Genomic DNA, 18,631 nt, shown 5'->3' with positions numbered 1-18,631 from the left:
GTACTCACCGGGAAGCACGGAACGGAAGGCCTCGGAAACTCGACACTGGACTGGACCGGACTGGACTCGACTCGATTCGTGACGTAGATACTTCAGAACTTCGGAACTGGTGGGCCTCTGAACACCTCGGACCTTGCTCTCTCAGCTGGGCTCTGGTCGGGATCCTCCGCACTCCTCACCGCCTCGTCTGGGTGTCGATCGCAGCCTCAGTCACCTCCGTTGGCCTGAGGGAGATACAGGAAATCCTGCGGGTACGCGTAGTTGTCCGTCACGGCTGTGGCAGGGGACCAGGCCTGCAACGCACCGCCGGCGCGTAAGGTGGGGGAGGGGTCCCTGTTCGGGTGCCAATTATGTGGTAAATAAAAATTACCTATACGGAATTTCTATGCGGTAAAGTTCAATGAGAATAACTCAATCAGAAATGAGAGGCAGAGTCCGTGGCATCTGAGTTTATAAGGGTTTTATTCCATAAAATGGAATTGGTTCGAACCAGGTATCATGTTCCATCACCACGAAGGTTCAGGAAGGGATAGACAATGCTTTATTAACAGATTACAATATATATAGTAAATGCATTTAATGGTGATGGATACAGAAGGCGTAACAGCTGAGAGAAGAGAGATAAGAACATATGTACGTAACAGAAGGCGTGCACGAGGGCGTACAGGAGGTGTGTGCTAGACAACGTCACATGAAAGTGTCACAGGTAGGTGGATCCATAGAGGAATCCTGCAGTGTCAGCAGAAATACATGGCAGAGATGCACGCGCAGCAGCATGACGTATGATTGACGTGGAACTGGAGGGTGAAGGGGACTTGACATTTAGCCCTACATGAGGAGACAGAAGTCTGGGGTGTCAGAACAACCTAAACCCAAATCATATCTGATATCTTGTGTTTGAGGAACTGTATTATCTAGAAGGAAAGGTCTCTCGGGCAGAGGCTATTCTATACTGACTGCTAGTGCGTGCATATGTGTCTACGTGAGATGCGAGGGGCCATGGGCCTACCATGGTAACAGGAGCAATGAATTACTTGCACGGAGGCAGAAAGGCCGGGCCCTTTGCTCTGCAGCTGGGGAGATGTTTTCCTAAATCACTAGACAGGAATGTATTTTCGAGGAGCGGAGCAGATAACTTGAAGGCAAAATACAGTCTTGGCAGGCAAGCAGGCCGAGCCAGGCACCGCTCGCCGCACAGGGAGTAAGGCAAGGGTCATGGAAGCGGCAGGCTGCAGCTTTCAGAGACAGAAGGCAGAAAGGGCTCGATGGCAGGAATCAGGGCCTAGCTCACCAGAGCCAGAAAAACGTGAAAGTGCACTATGTAAAGACGGTGGCAAGGCATACTTAGGAACTGAATATTCGACCCATTCATGGTGGATCTGAAAGAGGACATATTAACGTTGGACGCAAATGTATTTGCGTCTTCATAGCTGGTTGTGGAGGGAACATACATGTACTTGAAGCACGTACATGGAGCCGTTGGGGTCTACGTTAGGGGACACAATTGACCATAAAAATTCATATTACCTCACTTGCCTCCCCCAACTGAGGGATGGGGCTGGCAAAGGTGGGCACAACTCCCTTCCTAGCCAGGTCTTCCTGCTAGTTCTTGTGCCCAAAACGGGGGTCAAACCGGTGGGAGCCAGTTGCAGACAGCAGCAAAAGGCTGGGAGTAACTAACAAAGGTGGCAGACTTTGAGGCTACCTCTTCGAGGACCTTGCCCATCCTGGGGGAGGAGGCATGACACTTCTGCCCAGGATGTGCTTTGTTCCCAGAGAGCAAAGGGCTCTCTACCCAGGGGTCCAGAAATCTATCTGGTGGTGGCAGATGGTTGGGAGTCAGTCGGAAACCACACCAGAGTTGGTCATTTTTGATGGCGCATCTCTAAGATGTCCGCTGCATGTATTTTTCATTAAATCCAACACTGGCATCAGGGTGGGTTTAATGTGCTGAACTGATTGATGCCAAACTTTCCAGACTTCAGTAAAGCCATCATGGAGCTGTGGAGTTCGTATTGAGTAACTCCCAGCCCATGTACTCAAAATGGCTTCACTGCACTTACAGTGTCTGAGAAAGGCACAGACATTGTAGGGGCATAGTGAGCTTGCAGCTATGCCCTCACCTGGACTAGGTGCATCCTGCTTTAGGGCTGTGAGGCCTGCTAGACGGGTGACTTACCCATGCCACAGGTAGTGTTTGGTGGGTATGGCACCCAGAGATGTGTGCCATTTCGACTCCTTGGGTTGGTCTTCACCAAAACACTCAGTCTGCATTGGCAGAGTGGGGGTGTTAAGGTGAGAGGTCTCTGGGGGTGGCCTAATACATGCTGCAACCCTCAGATGCATTCTCTGGACACTAGTCCCTTGGTACCCGAGGTACCTTTTAGAAGGGACTTACAGGTGGCCCATAGGTGTGCCAATTGTGGGTACAAATGTAAACATTTAGGCAAGATCACAGGTGCTGGGGCATGGTTAGTAGGATCCCAGCACACACACACAGTCAAGTTGACATTGGTATCTGGCAAAAAGTTAGAGGGTACCCATGCAAAAAGAGCCACTTTCCTACAGTCTTGACCCTGCTCCCTATAGGAACAGTCCAGCCCAAACTGCCAGGCCAGCTCATCCCTGGACCGGAAACAAACATCCTGGGACAGGTTTTGGGGTTTCACCCCTCATCAGCCAAGCTAACTTGACTCCAGTGGCATGGCGAGCACTGGGCCAATGTCTGGGCATATCTCTTACACCAAGGGCAATAATTCAAAAAGAACAAATAATTGGCGGAATGCTGAACAATGTCACACATTCACTCCAATACAGAGAACTAGGCCTAAATCCACAATTTTTGTGCTCACCATGACATTCCAGTTCGGACCCAGCCCCATGCAAATAAGTCGTGACCCTGCTCCCCATGGAAACAGTCCAGTCTCAACTGCCAGGCCAAGTCCTCCGTTGACCAGAAGTAAGCATCCTTGGACTGGTTTAGGGTAACGCCCCTCTTCAGCCAGGCTAGCTTTAGGGGTGGGTGAAAAATTCTGCGCTGCCGGCAGAGTTTGTAAAGTTTTGCCCACACATCGCTCTGCATGGAGCACAGAGTTCCAAAAAACTGCAGAAAGTGATGTGGAGCAGAGTTTTTTCTCTCTCGTGGATCGCCAATGTTAAGTTGGCTAGTGCTCATGAGAAAAAAAAAGTGTGCTGGACCTCCTCCTGGCGATATTTCTCAAGGCGGGCGTTTGTGGTTGGTCACAACCACTCTCGTTAAGAAGTCTTCTTCTCGTGTTGAGGAAGTTGCCACTTGAGTAGAATGTCTACTTGAGTGGCAAAAAGCAGCAGCGCCCTCTGGTGGACATCTCCCCAGTTTTTTGTCCTTCACCTCTCTTACTCCTGAGCTGATGGCTCAGCTCTTGGACAACACCAAATCGGGTTCTCCTTTAGATCCTTGCCCGCATAAAATCCTGAAGTCCTGTCGGGATGTGGTCACTCTCCTTCTCATGAACATCATGAATCGTGCGATCTCGGAGGCAGTGTTCCCATCTTCATGGAAGATGGCTGTTGTTAAACCCCTCCTTAAAAGCCTACATTAGATTCAGGGGTCTTAAAAAACTTCCGCCCCTATCTCACTCCTTCCCGCCCCTGCAAAGATGGTGGAATCCCATCGTAATCGACATCTTAGTTCCTTCCTTGGGGACTCGGCCCTTCTTGATATCTCCCAGCAAGGCTTTAGGAGATCTCATAGCACCGAGACCGCCCTCACGGCAGTTGTTACCAACATCCGCTCCCAGGTCGATAAGAGCCATATTACTCTCCTGGTCCTGTTAGACCTGACGGCGGCTTTTGCCACCCTGTCTCCTTCTATTTTGGTCGCCCGCCTCAGGGATATAGGGGTTGGAGTTCCTGCCCTGAGCCTCCTGTCTTCCTTTCTTAATGAAAGAGAACAGAGAGTGAAGCTGGGCCAGTTTTTCTCTGCCCCTAAGCCTGTCCATTGTGGGGTTCCCCAGGGCTCTTCATTGAGCCCTACATTATTTAACATCTATGGGGCCCCACTTGCCAGGATAGTTAGATATTTTGGGCTGGAAGTACTGTCGTACGCTGATGACACTCAAATAATGGTCTCTTTGACACAGCCTGTCAAGGACTGTGCCCTGAATTTTAGGAACTGCATGGAGGCTGTGTCTCAGTGGATGATACAGAACTTCCTGAAACTGAACGGGAGAAAAACTGAGGTGTTGATCTTCGGGGGCAGTCAAGATATCTGGTCTAATGACTGGTGGCCAGCCTCTCTCTGGGACTACCCTCTCCCTCGTCAGTTTGCTAAGAACCTAGGGGTGCTGATGGATTCCGCACTCTCTTTTGACCGCTAGGTCAGTAGGACCGTCTCCACCTGTTGTGGCATCATCAGGCTCCTTAGAATGATTGCCCACTATCTTTCTCCTGATGCCCAGAAACAGGCCACTGTGACATTAGTTTCCTGAAGACTGCACTACTGTAATGCCCTCTATATGGGCATTAACAAGAGTCTTATCCATCACCTTCAGATGGTTCAGAACGCGGCGGCAAATATGGTTCTTAACCTCCCCAGACTTGCTTCAGCCTCGGCAGCCCGTAGAAGCCTACATTGGCTTCCTATTCAGTCCAGGATTTCTTTTAAGATTCTTTGTCTTGCCCATAGGGCCTTCTACGGTACTGGTGCTGAGGGTCTCAGTTCACTTATTTATCTCTACGCTCCCAGTCGATCCCTTCGCTCCTCTAACAAAAATCTTCTTGAGGAACCTAGGTTTGTAAAAGCTACATGGGGAGGTAGAGCTTTTTCCGTGGTTGCACCCAGATTATGGAATTCTCTCCCGCCCGAACTCCTGAGGCAACCCCCGCCTGTTTTGTTTCACACAAAGCACTGAAAACTTGGCTCTTCTCTGAAGTGTACAGGTAAGGACTTCTCCGGTTAATATACACTATATGACCTTCTTATGCACCTTGATGCCCTTGGGCTAAGTTGCGCTTTAAAAGACTCCTTTCATTCATTAATTCATGGCGTGACGGGGAAACATCCTTTACAACGTAACTGGTACAACTCGGTACCGTTACGACGCAGCTTTAACAATGAAAGTCGTTACAACGACTTTCGCTGGAGGGCGCTCTAGGATAGGGGATAGTTTAATTTACTATCCAACACCTTCCCTACTATCCACGGGGACTGGTGTTGGAATAGTAAATTAAACTATTCGCTATCAGCGCCCCCCATGCAAGTCGTTGTAACGACTTGCGTTGTTAAAACTGCGTCGTAAAGGGATGCGTTGTAACGGTACGCGTTGTACCGTCATACATCTGCGTGACGAGTAGTGCCATTTGCACTGATATTACAGTGCGGGTCAAACTCCCAGCCCTAAAAACCAGTGTCAGCAGCGCAACTTAACAGACTCTGCTGCTGGCGGAACTTTTTCGTGGCAGAGTTTTTCCAGCACTGTGCAGAGTTCCTCAGTGTAAAACTGCCAATAATGCCCAGGTCTAGCTAGCTTGACTCCAGTGGCATGGAGAGCACGGCACCCAAGTCTGGGTATACCCATCCCACTTAAAGAACGATTGATGGCGGAATGCTGAACAGTACATAGATCTTGGCCTAAATCCATTTATTTGGTGCTCACCATGCCATTCCCGTTTGGACCCAGCCATATGCAAATCAGTCTTGACTCTGCCCCCCATGGGCACAGTCCAGCACAAATTACCAGGCCAGGACCTCCCTGGTTCAGAAACAAGTATCTTGGAACCTTTCTCGGGGTAGCACCCCTCATCAGCCAGGCTAGCTTGACTCCAGTGGCATGGTGAGCACGGGACCCAGGACTGTGTATACCCAACCCACTTAGGGCGATAAATTCAAAAAGCACGATTGATGGACTGATGCTTGTTGCCAGTCCAGGGAAGATCTGGCCTGGTAGTTCGGGCTGGAATGAACAGGTCGAAACGCCGTCGACTATTCAGTGCAAACTGTGGCGCTTGTGTGGTCAACCAACTCAGTCTAAATCATAATACCTACCTTGTATGAATCTGCTTTGTTTTACTGACCACTCAATCATTTGTATCAGTTGTTTTTTCGCCGTCCACGCTGTTTATTCACCCTTGTGTCAATGCACCGTTCACCGTCACTTAGTCGTTCAGTGCACAATTGTGTGTCATGGTTACTTTTGTAAAATTGTATTGTAGTGCTGATACAACTACTTGCAAATAACACTCTATACTTCATACATTTTCTCGTGGTCTCCCTTTCTATGTCTAGGGCTTATTATGGGTTATGGTGTGAATCAGAAAATATCTTCTGGGAGCAATACACCGAGGGTAGGCTTTGAGTCTGACCCCTTCAGCACTGCTTTTCTGAGATGTGTGTTTCACATTTTGTATTAGCCTGCAGGAGTATTGCGCAGCTTTACATCTGTCAGTGGAGACTGGCAAAATATGTAATTCATTTCTTACTTTGCAGCTGAGCATCTACATGGCCCATGCACGGAGTGCACTGCACACTGTTGCCACTGAACACTGACACTGTTGTGTGTTTCTGGGAATCAGAGAGCGTTTGCGTGTGACAGGCCTCTTATTTCTATGTACCCTGGCTTTGCTAGCTATGTATAGGTATGAGAATAAATGGCGGTCATCTTAGGATGGGGTTTTCCTATGAAAATCCCATTTAAGAAGACCACCATTTCTCCATGTAACGGTAGAGTTCTCACAGCACTGGGATGCATGGGATATGAAAACTGTCGCTGTCATGGAAAGACCCAGGATGCTTTATCTGAACCAATAACTTAACGTGATTTTGTAAAGTGCACGTTCACCCCCAACGGGGTATCTTGGCACTGAATAACAGATGTTTATTGTTACCCAACTCAATGTTACTCATATAGACTTCAGGCTGAGGGGACCCGAACCTATGACCATGAGGTCGAATACAGGCCCCTGCAGTGGATTTATTAGGCCACTGAGCCTTCTGTCCTAGCAATAGGAAGTTATTTACTGCGGTTTTCCACATAGCACAAAGCGACATGACGCAAAGCATAGTATCTATTTAGTTAACTTTCTTAAAACTTGCCCACACAGCGCAAAATTGCATGGTGCTTTGGAAGCACCTCTGCAACCATTAGTAAATAACCATCCAAGTCTGCTGAACGATGCCCTTCCTTGACATCACCCTGATTCCAAACATCACTGCCCCATTACTCATGTAAAGGGCAGGAAATGCTGGCAGCCAGACCTACATAGTCCTGAGAAGTTTCTGAAAATCATCTAAGTAGTACTGTTACTAACATGACTGAAGACAACCAACACAATACTAGGGGGAGCAGGTGGCACATAAATTAAGAAACAACTCCCACTGCCTCTCTCCCAACTCTTGGAAAACTTAAGTCCAGCTAGACCTGTAACTGCAATCTGGGTTAATAGTGCACTTCTTGCATCCATATATTCAACATTGCCACATCAGCTAGTGCATGCTCCAGAAATCCTGGAAGGAGTGAGCTGGCAAAGAGAAGGCCCCAACAGAATCTGACAACCTTCTACACTTCGTCGACCAAGTGAATTCAGTGGCCTTTTTGGGGGCATCAGGCTTTTTTATACTAAAATGGCCATAAATATTGCTCTAGCCAAGTTTTGAGTCATTCTTTTGTGACATTTGCTCAACCTCCCTGATGCCCAGAACTAGTAGCTTGGGTTCAAGGCAAACTAAAAAATTGGCAATATTTTTCCAAACCATTGTATGTCCAAGGCCAACTACAGTTACTTGCTGCTTTGTTTTGTCTTCAAACTGCTCGATTTCCCTGCCTAAAGATCCATGGACAACACATATATTGACCCCCCACCTCCCACAAAAAAATTATTGAGACCAAATCTAACTTTTTTCCGAAGACCAGCTTCTGTCACTAGCCAGCTTGGCCGCTAATGATACCCATGCAAATTAGTGTGAGATAAAAAAAGTTGATCAAGACAGTCTTTTACTCAGAGTGTCAGCCTTGAAGCCACAGATGGCTAAGACATCTATTTGGATTCTCTACCTTAAATTGACCTTTTGTTCGCAGTACATACATGATCCTGGTTGGCATGTCATTGGTGTATTTTGAATAGAGTGATTCTAGTAATAAATTCACTTTATTTCTATCATTCCTTTAGTCTTAGGTTCAGCTTCTTTATCTCTTGAGTGGAGTTATATTTTATGTTGCATTTTGTATCCTCCATCACCTCCTTCAGGTCTTGGACCGTACAAAGTATCATACCTTAATCAAGGATTACTTTATAGAGTCTTGCTTCATACCAGAACAGCTACGCTCAGAGGGTTGAGATTAGTGGGTTAAGACTTATGGCCTGATTTAGATCTTGGATGATGGGTTAATCCATCACAACGGTGACGGATATCCCATCTTCCAAAATATAATTCCCATAATATCCTATGGGATTTAATCTTCTGTCCCACAACCAGCAGACCAGTGTCTTACAACAGCCTGTTAAAGATCTTCTTTAAAATGGTCACACAGGAATAATGACGATAACTAAAGTTGTATTGAACTTCCGAGGTACCGTTCACAAGACAACTATAGATGAACAAATTATTAATAAGAAGAACAATAACAATTTATCAAGCAGGCGGAGGGAATATATTGATCGAATACTGCCTTTAAGTGGCAAAGCTTCCAGAATAGCTGCAAGCCTTGCAAGACCAAAACAAATTCTATTTTAAACAATTCCTGTCTCACCTTTGAGTAATTAGAGAGGAGATCAACATTTATCCAAAGGGAGTGGCGGGGGATCCAGGAGCAAGAACGTAGAATAGTAATACGGTTAGCAAAATATATAATGTAATATAGAAATCAAGTTTTAATACAAAGGAAACTTTTTTAGGGAATTGCCAGAAAAAAATCTGATGAAAATTGATGAAGAGAAAACAGGGGTACATTGGTTTAATGGGGGTTCTAGCTAACAAGGAGCTCTGTGGAAAATAAAGGACTTCAAAGGGCAGTTACAAAGCGAGACAAATTATTAGTGCCATTAGTGGTCTGTTCAGTGAAGCCTAAGCCACAATTAGATCAACTTAAAGTGCACCTGGTCGAATCAGCTGTTTTTATGGTGGCCAAGCCTCACAAGTTGACAGCGTCCTACGAATTTATCCAACAAGTGTTGGCAGGCCACATTGCCAAGTGCATGGGCTGGTGTGTCACAGGGAAGAAAGATGAAGAGCACAAAACAGCTCAAGGCTGGCAAATGTGCATTTCAGTGCCATATGCTGTGTGCATTCAATTGTAGTTCTTGTTTGTGATTCTTTCAAATGTGTCTCTTGCCAATTGCTGTAGACTACAGGCGTAGGCAAAAAAAGGGTCCATATGGTTGGATTGGGTTTGTGGCATCTCGTGGTGAGGATCTTTGCAATAATGGAAGAGACATTGTGTGGTACAAAGTGTCAGTAAAAGCATTTTCTTCATTTAGTGGATTGGTGTACGAGTAGACACTGTCTTCATATAATTCTCATAAACAGTTCTAGGTGTTTGGGCTGTTAAGATTTACCATAGGATGGTGTAGCACCATGCTTGGAGGATCTTCTGTCCAACAATATTACTTTTCAAGCATAAGTGTAATCCACTTCTCATACAAAACCTCAGTGCAAATAATTGCTCTGGATTCTATGTTCCTGAGCACAATATCTCAACCACTGTAGCAAAATTGGAAACGGCGTTCCTCTGTTTTTGCGGTAATTTGGAAAAAAAGCTTGCAGTTCAGGTTGGTTACGATGTCCAGAAAAACTCTTCTTTTGCTATCCAACTGCTCTTGCTTGGACTATGGTTCAAGATTCCAGAGTCGCCATAGGAAAGCATGCAACCACCTTCAACTTTTGATCGGTCCCTCCTCCCTCTCGCCCTACCTCCTCAGACCATTCAATATCATCTCTTGTGCATATATCTAACAAGTGTGGGTTTCAGTCAGTGGTGTATGGCCTGTAAGTTTAAACAATTGTCGGAGGCTACACCTAAACGTGCTTTGTATACTTTCTACCTACCATCATGTTGCGTTATTTGATACCTATATGCAAATGCTCTTCAGAATATCGCTAATGATTAAATGATTACTGCCTGCACATTACTGATTAATGCTGCCTACATATTTCTGATCATGAAAGGAAAAATATCTTTGTGCCAATAATACCAAGAAAAAAGTGGTAGCCAAACCTTGACTTCAGTTCTCCATGTGTGTAGGATGACCATGCAATACTGGACTTCTCCCAATACCTCCTGGGGGCAGTCACCGTGGGCTTTGTGTGTTTGGTCTTGGGGGGCGTCCTATCTAGAAATATGTAATAACACTGGGTTACAAAAGCCTGAATAAAATAAAAGGGTACATATAATGCTCTAGCTGTTGGAGGAGGGTGATGGTTTATCATGCATCTAGGCAGCAGACCAGCCCTGTTTTGATGAACTAATAGCTGTTTCATCCTCCAATAGGAGAATTATTACATGTCTTTTTGTTCATTACGTGACAGGGCATTAAACAAAATATGAAATATCACAAGTTCTAACTAAATATTATTTTGCTAAATCTTTCAATAATACATCTATGCCCAATTACACAATCTGTACTGAAAGCACAGTGTGTGCAAATAGACCATAAGAGATGATTTTCACTACATTACCCCCTCCAACTGGATATTAGGATTACAGAAGTGACTTTCTTTCCCTTCTGTGACACCCATAATGCTATTGGAAATCAGGCACTGGTGAATTGAAATAGGGCAGTTTTGCATTGGGGAATTCCAGAGTTAAAATATGGCAACCCATACATGGTCCAATAACACAACATACAGTAAGGTAACTCGCCTCGGGGAAGGCTGGGAATTTACTCCAAGCATGAGGTGGTCTGTATCGTGTCCCCTGTGGGGTGGTCCTTTAGGACGCCCAATAGAGTGTTTGGCAAGTTGAAGGGGAGAAGCAATATCCTGGGTGCACTGACAGAGCTAATCATAACTGTCAAGGAAGTTGTACTTGGGTGTGCACCAAGGCTTTGCTTACCCCAATCTTAGGTTCTCCTGCAAATGTCTGGATGCCTAAAGATCCTCTCACAGACAGTCTCAGGTCAGGGCAACCCTTTTTGAGGGTGCACTTGAGTTCACCACAGACCCTGACACATTTTGCCCCTGTGTTCGCCACTAGCGCATTGATAATGAAGTACAACAGGAGTCTTTGCCAAGCACAAACAAAACGTGCCTGACAAACAGAAGTGCTGGTGGAGAATTATTTGATTTACCCTATATGCTTAATTTCACTAGATCCGTCAGACAACAAAAAATAAGATCGTAATTAAATGTATGTTTTATAAAGGGTCTCAAAATTCGCTAGTCAGCATTAGATGTACTCGCAAATGGTTTCATATGGCTAAGGCTCTTACAGCAATGCACTTGGACTAATATGTTCATTCTTCATAACACTCATCTGACTCAGACAGGAAACGCCTTTGAGTAACAATAACAGTCCAATTAGGAGTGTATTCACTGTTGCTTTATTTCATTAAGCAAAAAAAATTACAAAAAGCACTTATGGAAATAATTAATGTCAATGAGTTATGAAAGGAAACAGATGTTTCTTGTTCACATCATAAAAATATATTTCTCAAAGAAAAAGACAATTACTGGGACACAGCACACAGTTATCTATGCATAATTAGTTCCAGTATTTGCACATTTCAAGTGATGCTTTCAATTAGAGGTATGAATCACAAATTTGATTTGTCTATACGGTTAAAAACAGAATACAGTAATACAGGAAAAACTCTCATTAGCAGATACAAAAACACCTGAGATGTTGTTTGTCAGGGGAGGTTTTACTTATATATGGCCATGATCATCTAAATCAAGTTAAAAATATCTGTGGAATACACCCCAGCACCTTGGCCATTCTTTTAGTTTGCTTTTGTGTTTCCATTCAGAGTGCCTAATGCCCACCAAGTCTATCTGGATTGTCCATTTTGGGGCAGAAACAAGACTGATTTCCACATGGATGGCGCCTGTCTTTTATAGTACAAGCAAAATAAAAACCATTGGACTGGAGTGCTGTGCAAGGTAGGGTAGTTTCCATTGGCTAGATTGATTGAAGAATTCCATCCATTTATGGACCGAGAAGTTCCTTATTTTAGACGTACAAACAGACAAACAGTTCTTACTCAATTCACTTAAGCTCCAATCTTATGACGGTACATATATGTATCCAATATGGTCCATTTCAAATGATATTTACACATGGGTTTGTCTCCTCACACAAAATATACAGAATCCTAACATACTTTATCTTTCTCTGCAACCGGACATGCATGAATCACTTTTAAGATTTAAAAATTTAAATATACCTGATAGCATATATGGGAGCTGGTCAAAAAGAACAGAGGAGCAATAATGCACTGAAGAGAAAACCATGGATAGCAATTAGGAAGGTTAAAACAGGCACGATTAATAAGAATAGTGGAATGTTGAGAGCTCCATTGGAGAGAAGGGAGCGGCAGTAGGCGTTAAACACTGTTATAGGCCCGCTGCCTTCAATATTACAGGTCCCTAGACCACAACCTCTGTCTCTCCCTCTCCTCTTTCGTTCCTCAGGATATGAGGAGTTGTACAGAGGAGTGAGACAGACAGAAGTATCTTTGGGTAAAGAGGGCCGGATGTCCCCTCCCTCCTCCCAGAGCACAAACGGTATGGCAATGTATTTAAAGCAGAACTGTGGAACGATGCAAGGTGAAATCTTCACAGCTTCCATGTTTATCTCTGCCTTGCCAAACAAAGCAAAGCACCGCAGAGGGAGAAGCATTACTGTGGAGACTTCTCTCTCCCTCTTTGACAGCTCTTGAAGTCTCTTTATGCCTCATAGATGGGGCAGCACATTTGCTGCCCCGCTGCAGCTTACAGGAATGGACAGTAGGAACTGTCAAATAAGGCAGATAGAAGCTTCTGAGACTGGAGTATTGTTTAACTCCTTGGGTTTTGCAGCAAGCTTTTTTATTAGAAGATTGGATATGGGCAGCAGTACTTTGCTGGGCTGAGAGGAGCCTACAGATAAAACTGCTATCCATCCTGTGCAGTGATGCTGAATTTCTGAATCCCCAGATGCCTGTGCAGTGATGCTGAATTTCTGAATCCCCAGATGCCTGTGCAGTGATGCTGAATTGCTGAATCCCCAGATGCCTGTGCAGTGATGCTGAACTGCTGTATCCCAGATGCCTGTTCAGTGATGCTGAATTGCTGTATCCCCGGATGCCTGTGCAGTGATGCTGAATTGCTGAATCCCCAGATGCCTGTGCAGTGATGCTGAATTGCTGAATCCCCGGATGCCTGTGCAGTAATGCTGAAATGCTGTATCCCCAGATGCCTGTGCAGTGATGCTGAATTGTTGTATCCCCGGATGCCTGTGCAGTGATGCTGAATTGGTGTATCCCCAGATGCCTGTGCAGTGATGCTGAATTGCTGTATCCCCAGATGCCTGTGCAGTAATGCTGAAATGCTGTATCCCCAGATGCCTGTACAGTGATGCTGAATTGGTGTATCCCCGGATGCCTGTGCAGTGATGCTGAATTGGTGTATCCCCAGATGCCTGTGCAGTGATGCTGAATTGTTGTATCCCTGGATGCCTGTGCAGTGATGCTGAATTGCTGTGTCTCCAGAGACCTGTGCAGTGATGCTGAAGTGCTGTATCTCCAGATGCCTGTGCAATGATGCTGAACTGCTGTATCCCCGGATGCCTGTGTAGTAATGCTGAAATGCTGTATCCCCAGATGCCTGTGCAGTGATGCTGAATTGCTGTGTCTCCAGAGACCTGTGCAGTGATGCTGAAGTGCTGTATCTCCAGATGCCTCTGCAGTAATGCTGAAATGCTGTACCCCCAGATGCCTGTGCAGTGATGCTGAATTGCTGTGTCTCCAGAGACCTGTGCAGTGATGCTGAAGTGCTGTATCTCCAGATGCCTGTGCAGTAATGCTGAAATGCTGTACCCCCAGATGCCTGTGCAGTGATGCTGAATTGCTGTGTCTCCAGAGACCTGTGCAGTGATGCTGAAGTGCTGTATCTCCAGATGCTTGTGCCAAAAAGCCCCACCGATAAACATTTGCTTTTGAAAATCTGTACCAACTCACAGGTTTGGGCCCAGCCTAGAGAAGACTCAAAAAAGAGCATCCATGGGTCTCTCTAATGATTGGTATCTTAAGCGTGGTTCCTATTTTAGTTCTGAATTAAACAGAATGCCAAGATAATAAAGCAATTTTATTTATCCATCGTGATTCCCCCTTTATTGTAGGTTTGGGATTTTGATTTACGAGGGCCACAAGTCATAATCAAAGATTTTACAAAGTTAACTTTTAAATCCAGGTCTTCCATGAATGCTAAAAGTAAATATAAAATCAATTGAAACCCATTAGCTTTCCTAGCAATGAGGGCAGCATAATCTGCTTATAATAATGTAGGTACGAGATGGTTCCCCATCTTGGTAAGTTCTTTCCTTTGGATGATAAAAAAGCTCTCCACCTTATTGATGTATTTGTTTTATTCATTGCCGTTTTATGGGTTCTGATTATTGAATGTTCTTTCATGGTATGCTGCAGAATAAAGGTTAATTGACTGACTGACTATTTGAGGACTCCACCCTCATTGGTCATAATGTTCTAATAGTCCTCCAGTCTGCTGAAGCGGGCTGTATAAAACATCAAAGTCCCATTCCCATGTTATTGGCCCTGACGTCTTATTAGCATATAAAGTTAGAATGGGGTTTTAAAGATAACAGCGGTGGGGCCATGTAAAAGGGCATTTCGAGGGACGATGAGAGGGAAAATAAATTAATTATTTATTTAATTTTCCCTCTGCATCGTCCCTCGAAATCCCCCTAAAGCGGCTCCACCACTGGTACCTTTAAAAGCCTTATATCCAAGCTAGCCTGGCTGATGAAGGGTAATACCCAGAAACCGGTCCCATGATGCTTGTTTCCGGTCCAGGGAGGACCTGGCTTGACAGTTCGATCTGAACCGTTCCCATGAGGCACAGGGTCAAGACTGATTTGCATATGGCTGGGTCTAAACTGGGGTGGCATGGTGAGCAAAAGAACGATGGATTTAACCCAGATCTCTTGACTGGGGGTGAATGCGTGATTTATTCAGCATTCCGTCCATAATTTCTTTGCATAGCACTTTTCACCCTAAGTGGGATGGGTATGCCCAGACGCCGGTCCCTTGCTCACTGTGCCACTGGATTCAAGCTAGCCTGGCAGATGAAGGGTAATACTCAGAAACCGGTCCCAGGATGCTTGTTTCCGGTCCAGGGAGGACCTGGCTTTGCAGTTCCGTCTGAACTGTTCCCATGAAGCACAGGGCCAAGACTGATTTGCATAAAGCTGGGTCTAAACTGGGGGGCATGGTGAGCAAAAGAACAATGGATTCAACCCAGATCTTTTGACTGAGGATGAATGTATGATGTATTCAGCATTCCATCCATCATTTGTTTGAGTAACACTTTTCACCCTAAGTTGGATGGTTATGCCCAGACGTGGGTCCCTTGCTCACTGGGTCACTGGATTCAAGCTAGCCTGGCTGATGAAGGGTAATACCCAGAAACCAGTCAAAGGATGCTTGTTTCGGTCCATGGAGGAACTGGCTTGGAAGTTCGGTCTGAACTGTTCCAATGAGGCACAGGGTCAAGACTGATTTGCAAATGGCTTGGTCTAAACTGGGGTGGCATGATGAGCAAAAGAATGATGGACTTAACCCAGATCTCTTGACTGGGGGAGAATGTATGATTTATTCAGCATTCCGTCCATCATTTGTTTGCGTAGCACTTCCCACCACTGTTTCCTGGACGGACTACGGCTGCCTAGTATATCTTTCTGCTGCGGGCTACAAAGTTATTTTAGGTGCTACCTACAAGTATGAGAGATTGCATAAATATGAGAGAAAAAGTTAACAAGGGATTCAAGTGTGATAAAGATTATACACAGACACAAAGATGAAAGGGGAAGTGAAAAAAATGGAATAGAACATTCTCAAGGTGCAGAGAAACCAACAACATACATATGTTAATAAATTAAAGGAAGAAATGGTCCTTTGAAGTTACATGAAAAAGGGAAAAAGCAGAGCAGGTTTTGACCAGTTTCTGCATATCAATGACAAGAGACGCTAAAATCAAGTAGCATAAAAAGTGAGGACGAAAAGGAACAGAACCTTGCGGAACTCATATGCAGGAAGTAGAAATCAAGCACAGGAAGTACAAAGGGTGTGATTAGACAAGTAATCATTAACTGGTTTAGAACCAGTCTTTAGATACCAAAAGCGATACAATGTAAATAATTTTACCAAAGTGGATTACTTGACCTACTCTATATGCCATTGACAACAGGGAGAGAGGAAAGCCTAACAAAGAAGGAAATTAAGATAAGATAATTGCAGACAAAAGGAATTTAATTGGAGTTGTGAGAAAAACGGGTTGAAGTGGGAGAAGGGTAAGTAGAGGATTAGATGTGGACAAATCACTGAAAGAGAGGAAAGGAAGAACTGACTTAGGAAAGAAATTGAAAAGAGAAGAGGAATTCAAGATTTTCTCTTAAAGAATAAGTAATAATGTCATTGTAATATGATTTTTTTTTAATGTATAATGACTTTTAAAGAATCAGGAAAGACGCTTGTGGAAAGTGAAAATGTAAAGAAAGGTATGAGATGGCAAGTAAGAGAGGCTCCATAGGGAAAATTAAGAGGAACGGAAGAATCAGAGGGAACAATTGTAGTATTTGTTACAAAAAGACAAGAGGTCCAGCTCTGAATTCATTGCAAAACAGGAGAAGTGGCCGCTGGGGGATATAAACAAATGGGGGTAGAAACTGAAAACAAGAGAACATGGAAGGATCACAGGCTACGGAGAAACATTGGTTTACAACTAGTGCCATTAATCAAGCGTAGGGAGTCAAAGAAGTAATATGGAATTGTCCAGAATCCGTAATTCTGTGAGCCCGCATATAAAGGCTATGTAATTTTCTAACTCCATGCTTATAAAAAAAAGTTGTTAAAAAAAGTGCAGAATCATAGACATGTATCAACACAAATAAGGTAGCCTCATTTGTTGGAGACTGGGACATTTCACAGCACCTTTTGGCTTTATGAAGAGCGTTACAGGCAAAATAAATGTATATGATTAGCTCAGACTGGATAGTTTTACAGGATTTCCTGTGACTCTGACAACTGTTCTTTAGTCTGTTTTATACGCCATTGCTTCTGATAGAAAGAGCTAAACAAATACCGTATTGAAGCATATTCTGATGTATTGAACAGTCATCTCACATTCATCAACCACTTGCTGCTCTCTGTAAACATAGTCACCTACTCCGTACAGACTGCAGCCTCACTGACTGACTGTGGAGAAGTGTGGCTCAATGATTAGAGCGGCAGACCCTGATGCAGAGGTCTAGCCCGGGACCAGGGTTCAATTCCCTGCCTTGGCGGGTCTTGGGCTCAAAAATTCCAAGGACCTGATAATTCTCGCCTCGGTGCCTATTCCAATCATGGAGTCCCACTCTGCAATAGCTTGCTTAATCTCCACAACGGCCCCCACAACGCTAAGAATGCCTGGCCTCCACCTTGGGGGTGCCCAGGAGGGAAAGCCAGGATGGGTTCCACAGTGGTATTCGTACAAGCGCCTAGAGACCCTTGCGGGTGAGTAATGCGCTATACAAGTACCAATTTACATTTTACTGATCAGTGTATCATTCTAGACCTTTGGAGCTCCAGCAATAGAGAACACTCACAGAGTCCCGCCCTGGAAACTGCTTCTAGATTTGCACTGCTCTGGTAAAGGACAAATGCAGAAGCAGTACAATATTAGCCCAATATTATAATGTATCCTATGAATTCATGTTATACTCAGTCCATAACATTATGTGCTTTGTCCAATCACACAGAGTAAACACTTGTTGCAACTTGGCTCACCTCTAGCACTAAATGCTAGCATAACACTGGCTGATATCTTTTGTGTCTGTTCCTTTAACGGAAGCATTACATTTTTTTCATCAAAGAGACAAAAATATATTTATGCTCACCCACTCTGTCCATCACATTACTTCTGCCTATTCTCTGTTCTCTACTCTGCAAATTATATTGTGCCCCTTTCTTTATGTCACATGCAACACATGTTCATGGTTCATCTTTCCTGCTGGCAAATGTTTCTGCATTGGTGTATGAAGACACTGGGGGAGCTACTCAAAAAGAGGAAAGAGGTAGTATCTGGGATGATGTCATGTGCAGCTGGGACTAACGCCACCAGTGTGTTAGAGGTACTTAGGGTTTCCACTGACATATGTCTAGTTGCACTTTTAGTCCATAAAAACAACCCCACAAACATTTAACAAATAAAAAGAGAAATTTTCTCCAAAATTGAGCAATGCAGAAAGTGACCAATTTGATTAAAAAAGAACAAGGCCCTCACACCTGATTCCCCTTTAACAAACTGGTTCCTAAAGGTAATATACTGTTGAATATTTGTTGTTTGAAAGGAGAGGGTTCATTTATGGAGTAGTCTGTGTATAAGCATGCATTTAAGGTCAGCATAGTATCCATCAGATTTCAAATAAATCTTTACCTATTGCAGATTTTCCTTGGAAAATCT

General features: G+C 44.4%; 1 protein-coding gene across 1 annotated transcript in view; it reads right to left on the bottom strand.

Moving 5' to 3' along the window:
* The window catches only part of LOC147727266 (uncharacterized), a 734,797-nt gene that overhangs the window by 700,247 nt on the left and 15,919 nt on the right, over positions 1–18,631 (bottom strand). Inside the window, exons 3-4 of the mRNA XM_086961322.1 lie at positions 15,105–15,157; positions 10,191–10,305 (exon numbers count right to left, since the gene is read on the bottom strand). Of these exons, the coding sequence (XP_086817448.1) occupies positions 10,191–10,305; positions 15,105–15,157 (168 nt within the window). The remainder of the gene's footprint in view (positions 1–10,190; positions 10,306–15,104; positions 15,158–18,631) is intronic.

The sequence above is a fragment of the Lissotriton vulgaris genome, chromosome 3_1, assembly GCF_964263255.1.
Source record: "Lissotriton vulgaris chromosome 3_1, aLisVul1.2, whole genome shotgun sequence".
In the NCBI taxonomy this organism is placed as follows: domain Eukaryota; kingdom Metazoa; phylum Chordata; class Amphibia; order Caudata; family Salamandridae; genus Lissotriton; species Lissotriton vulgaris.
Note: the sequence above shows the minus strand (reverse complement) of the source record. Positions and strands in the feature narration are given on the sequence as shown.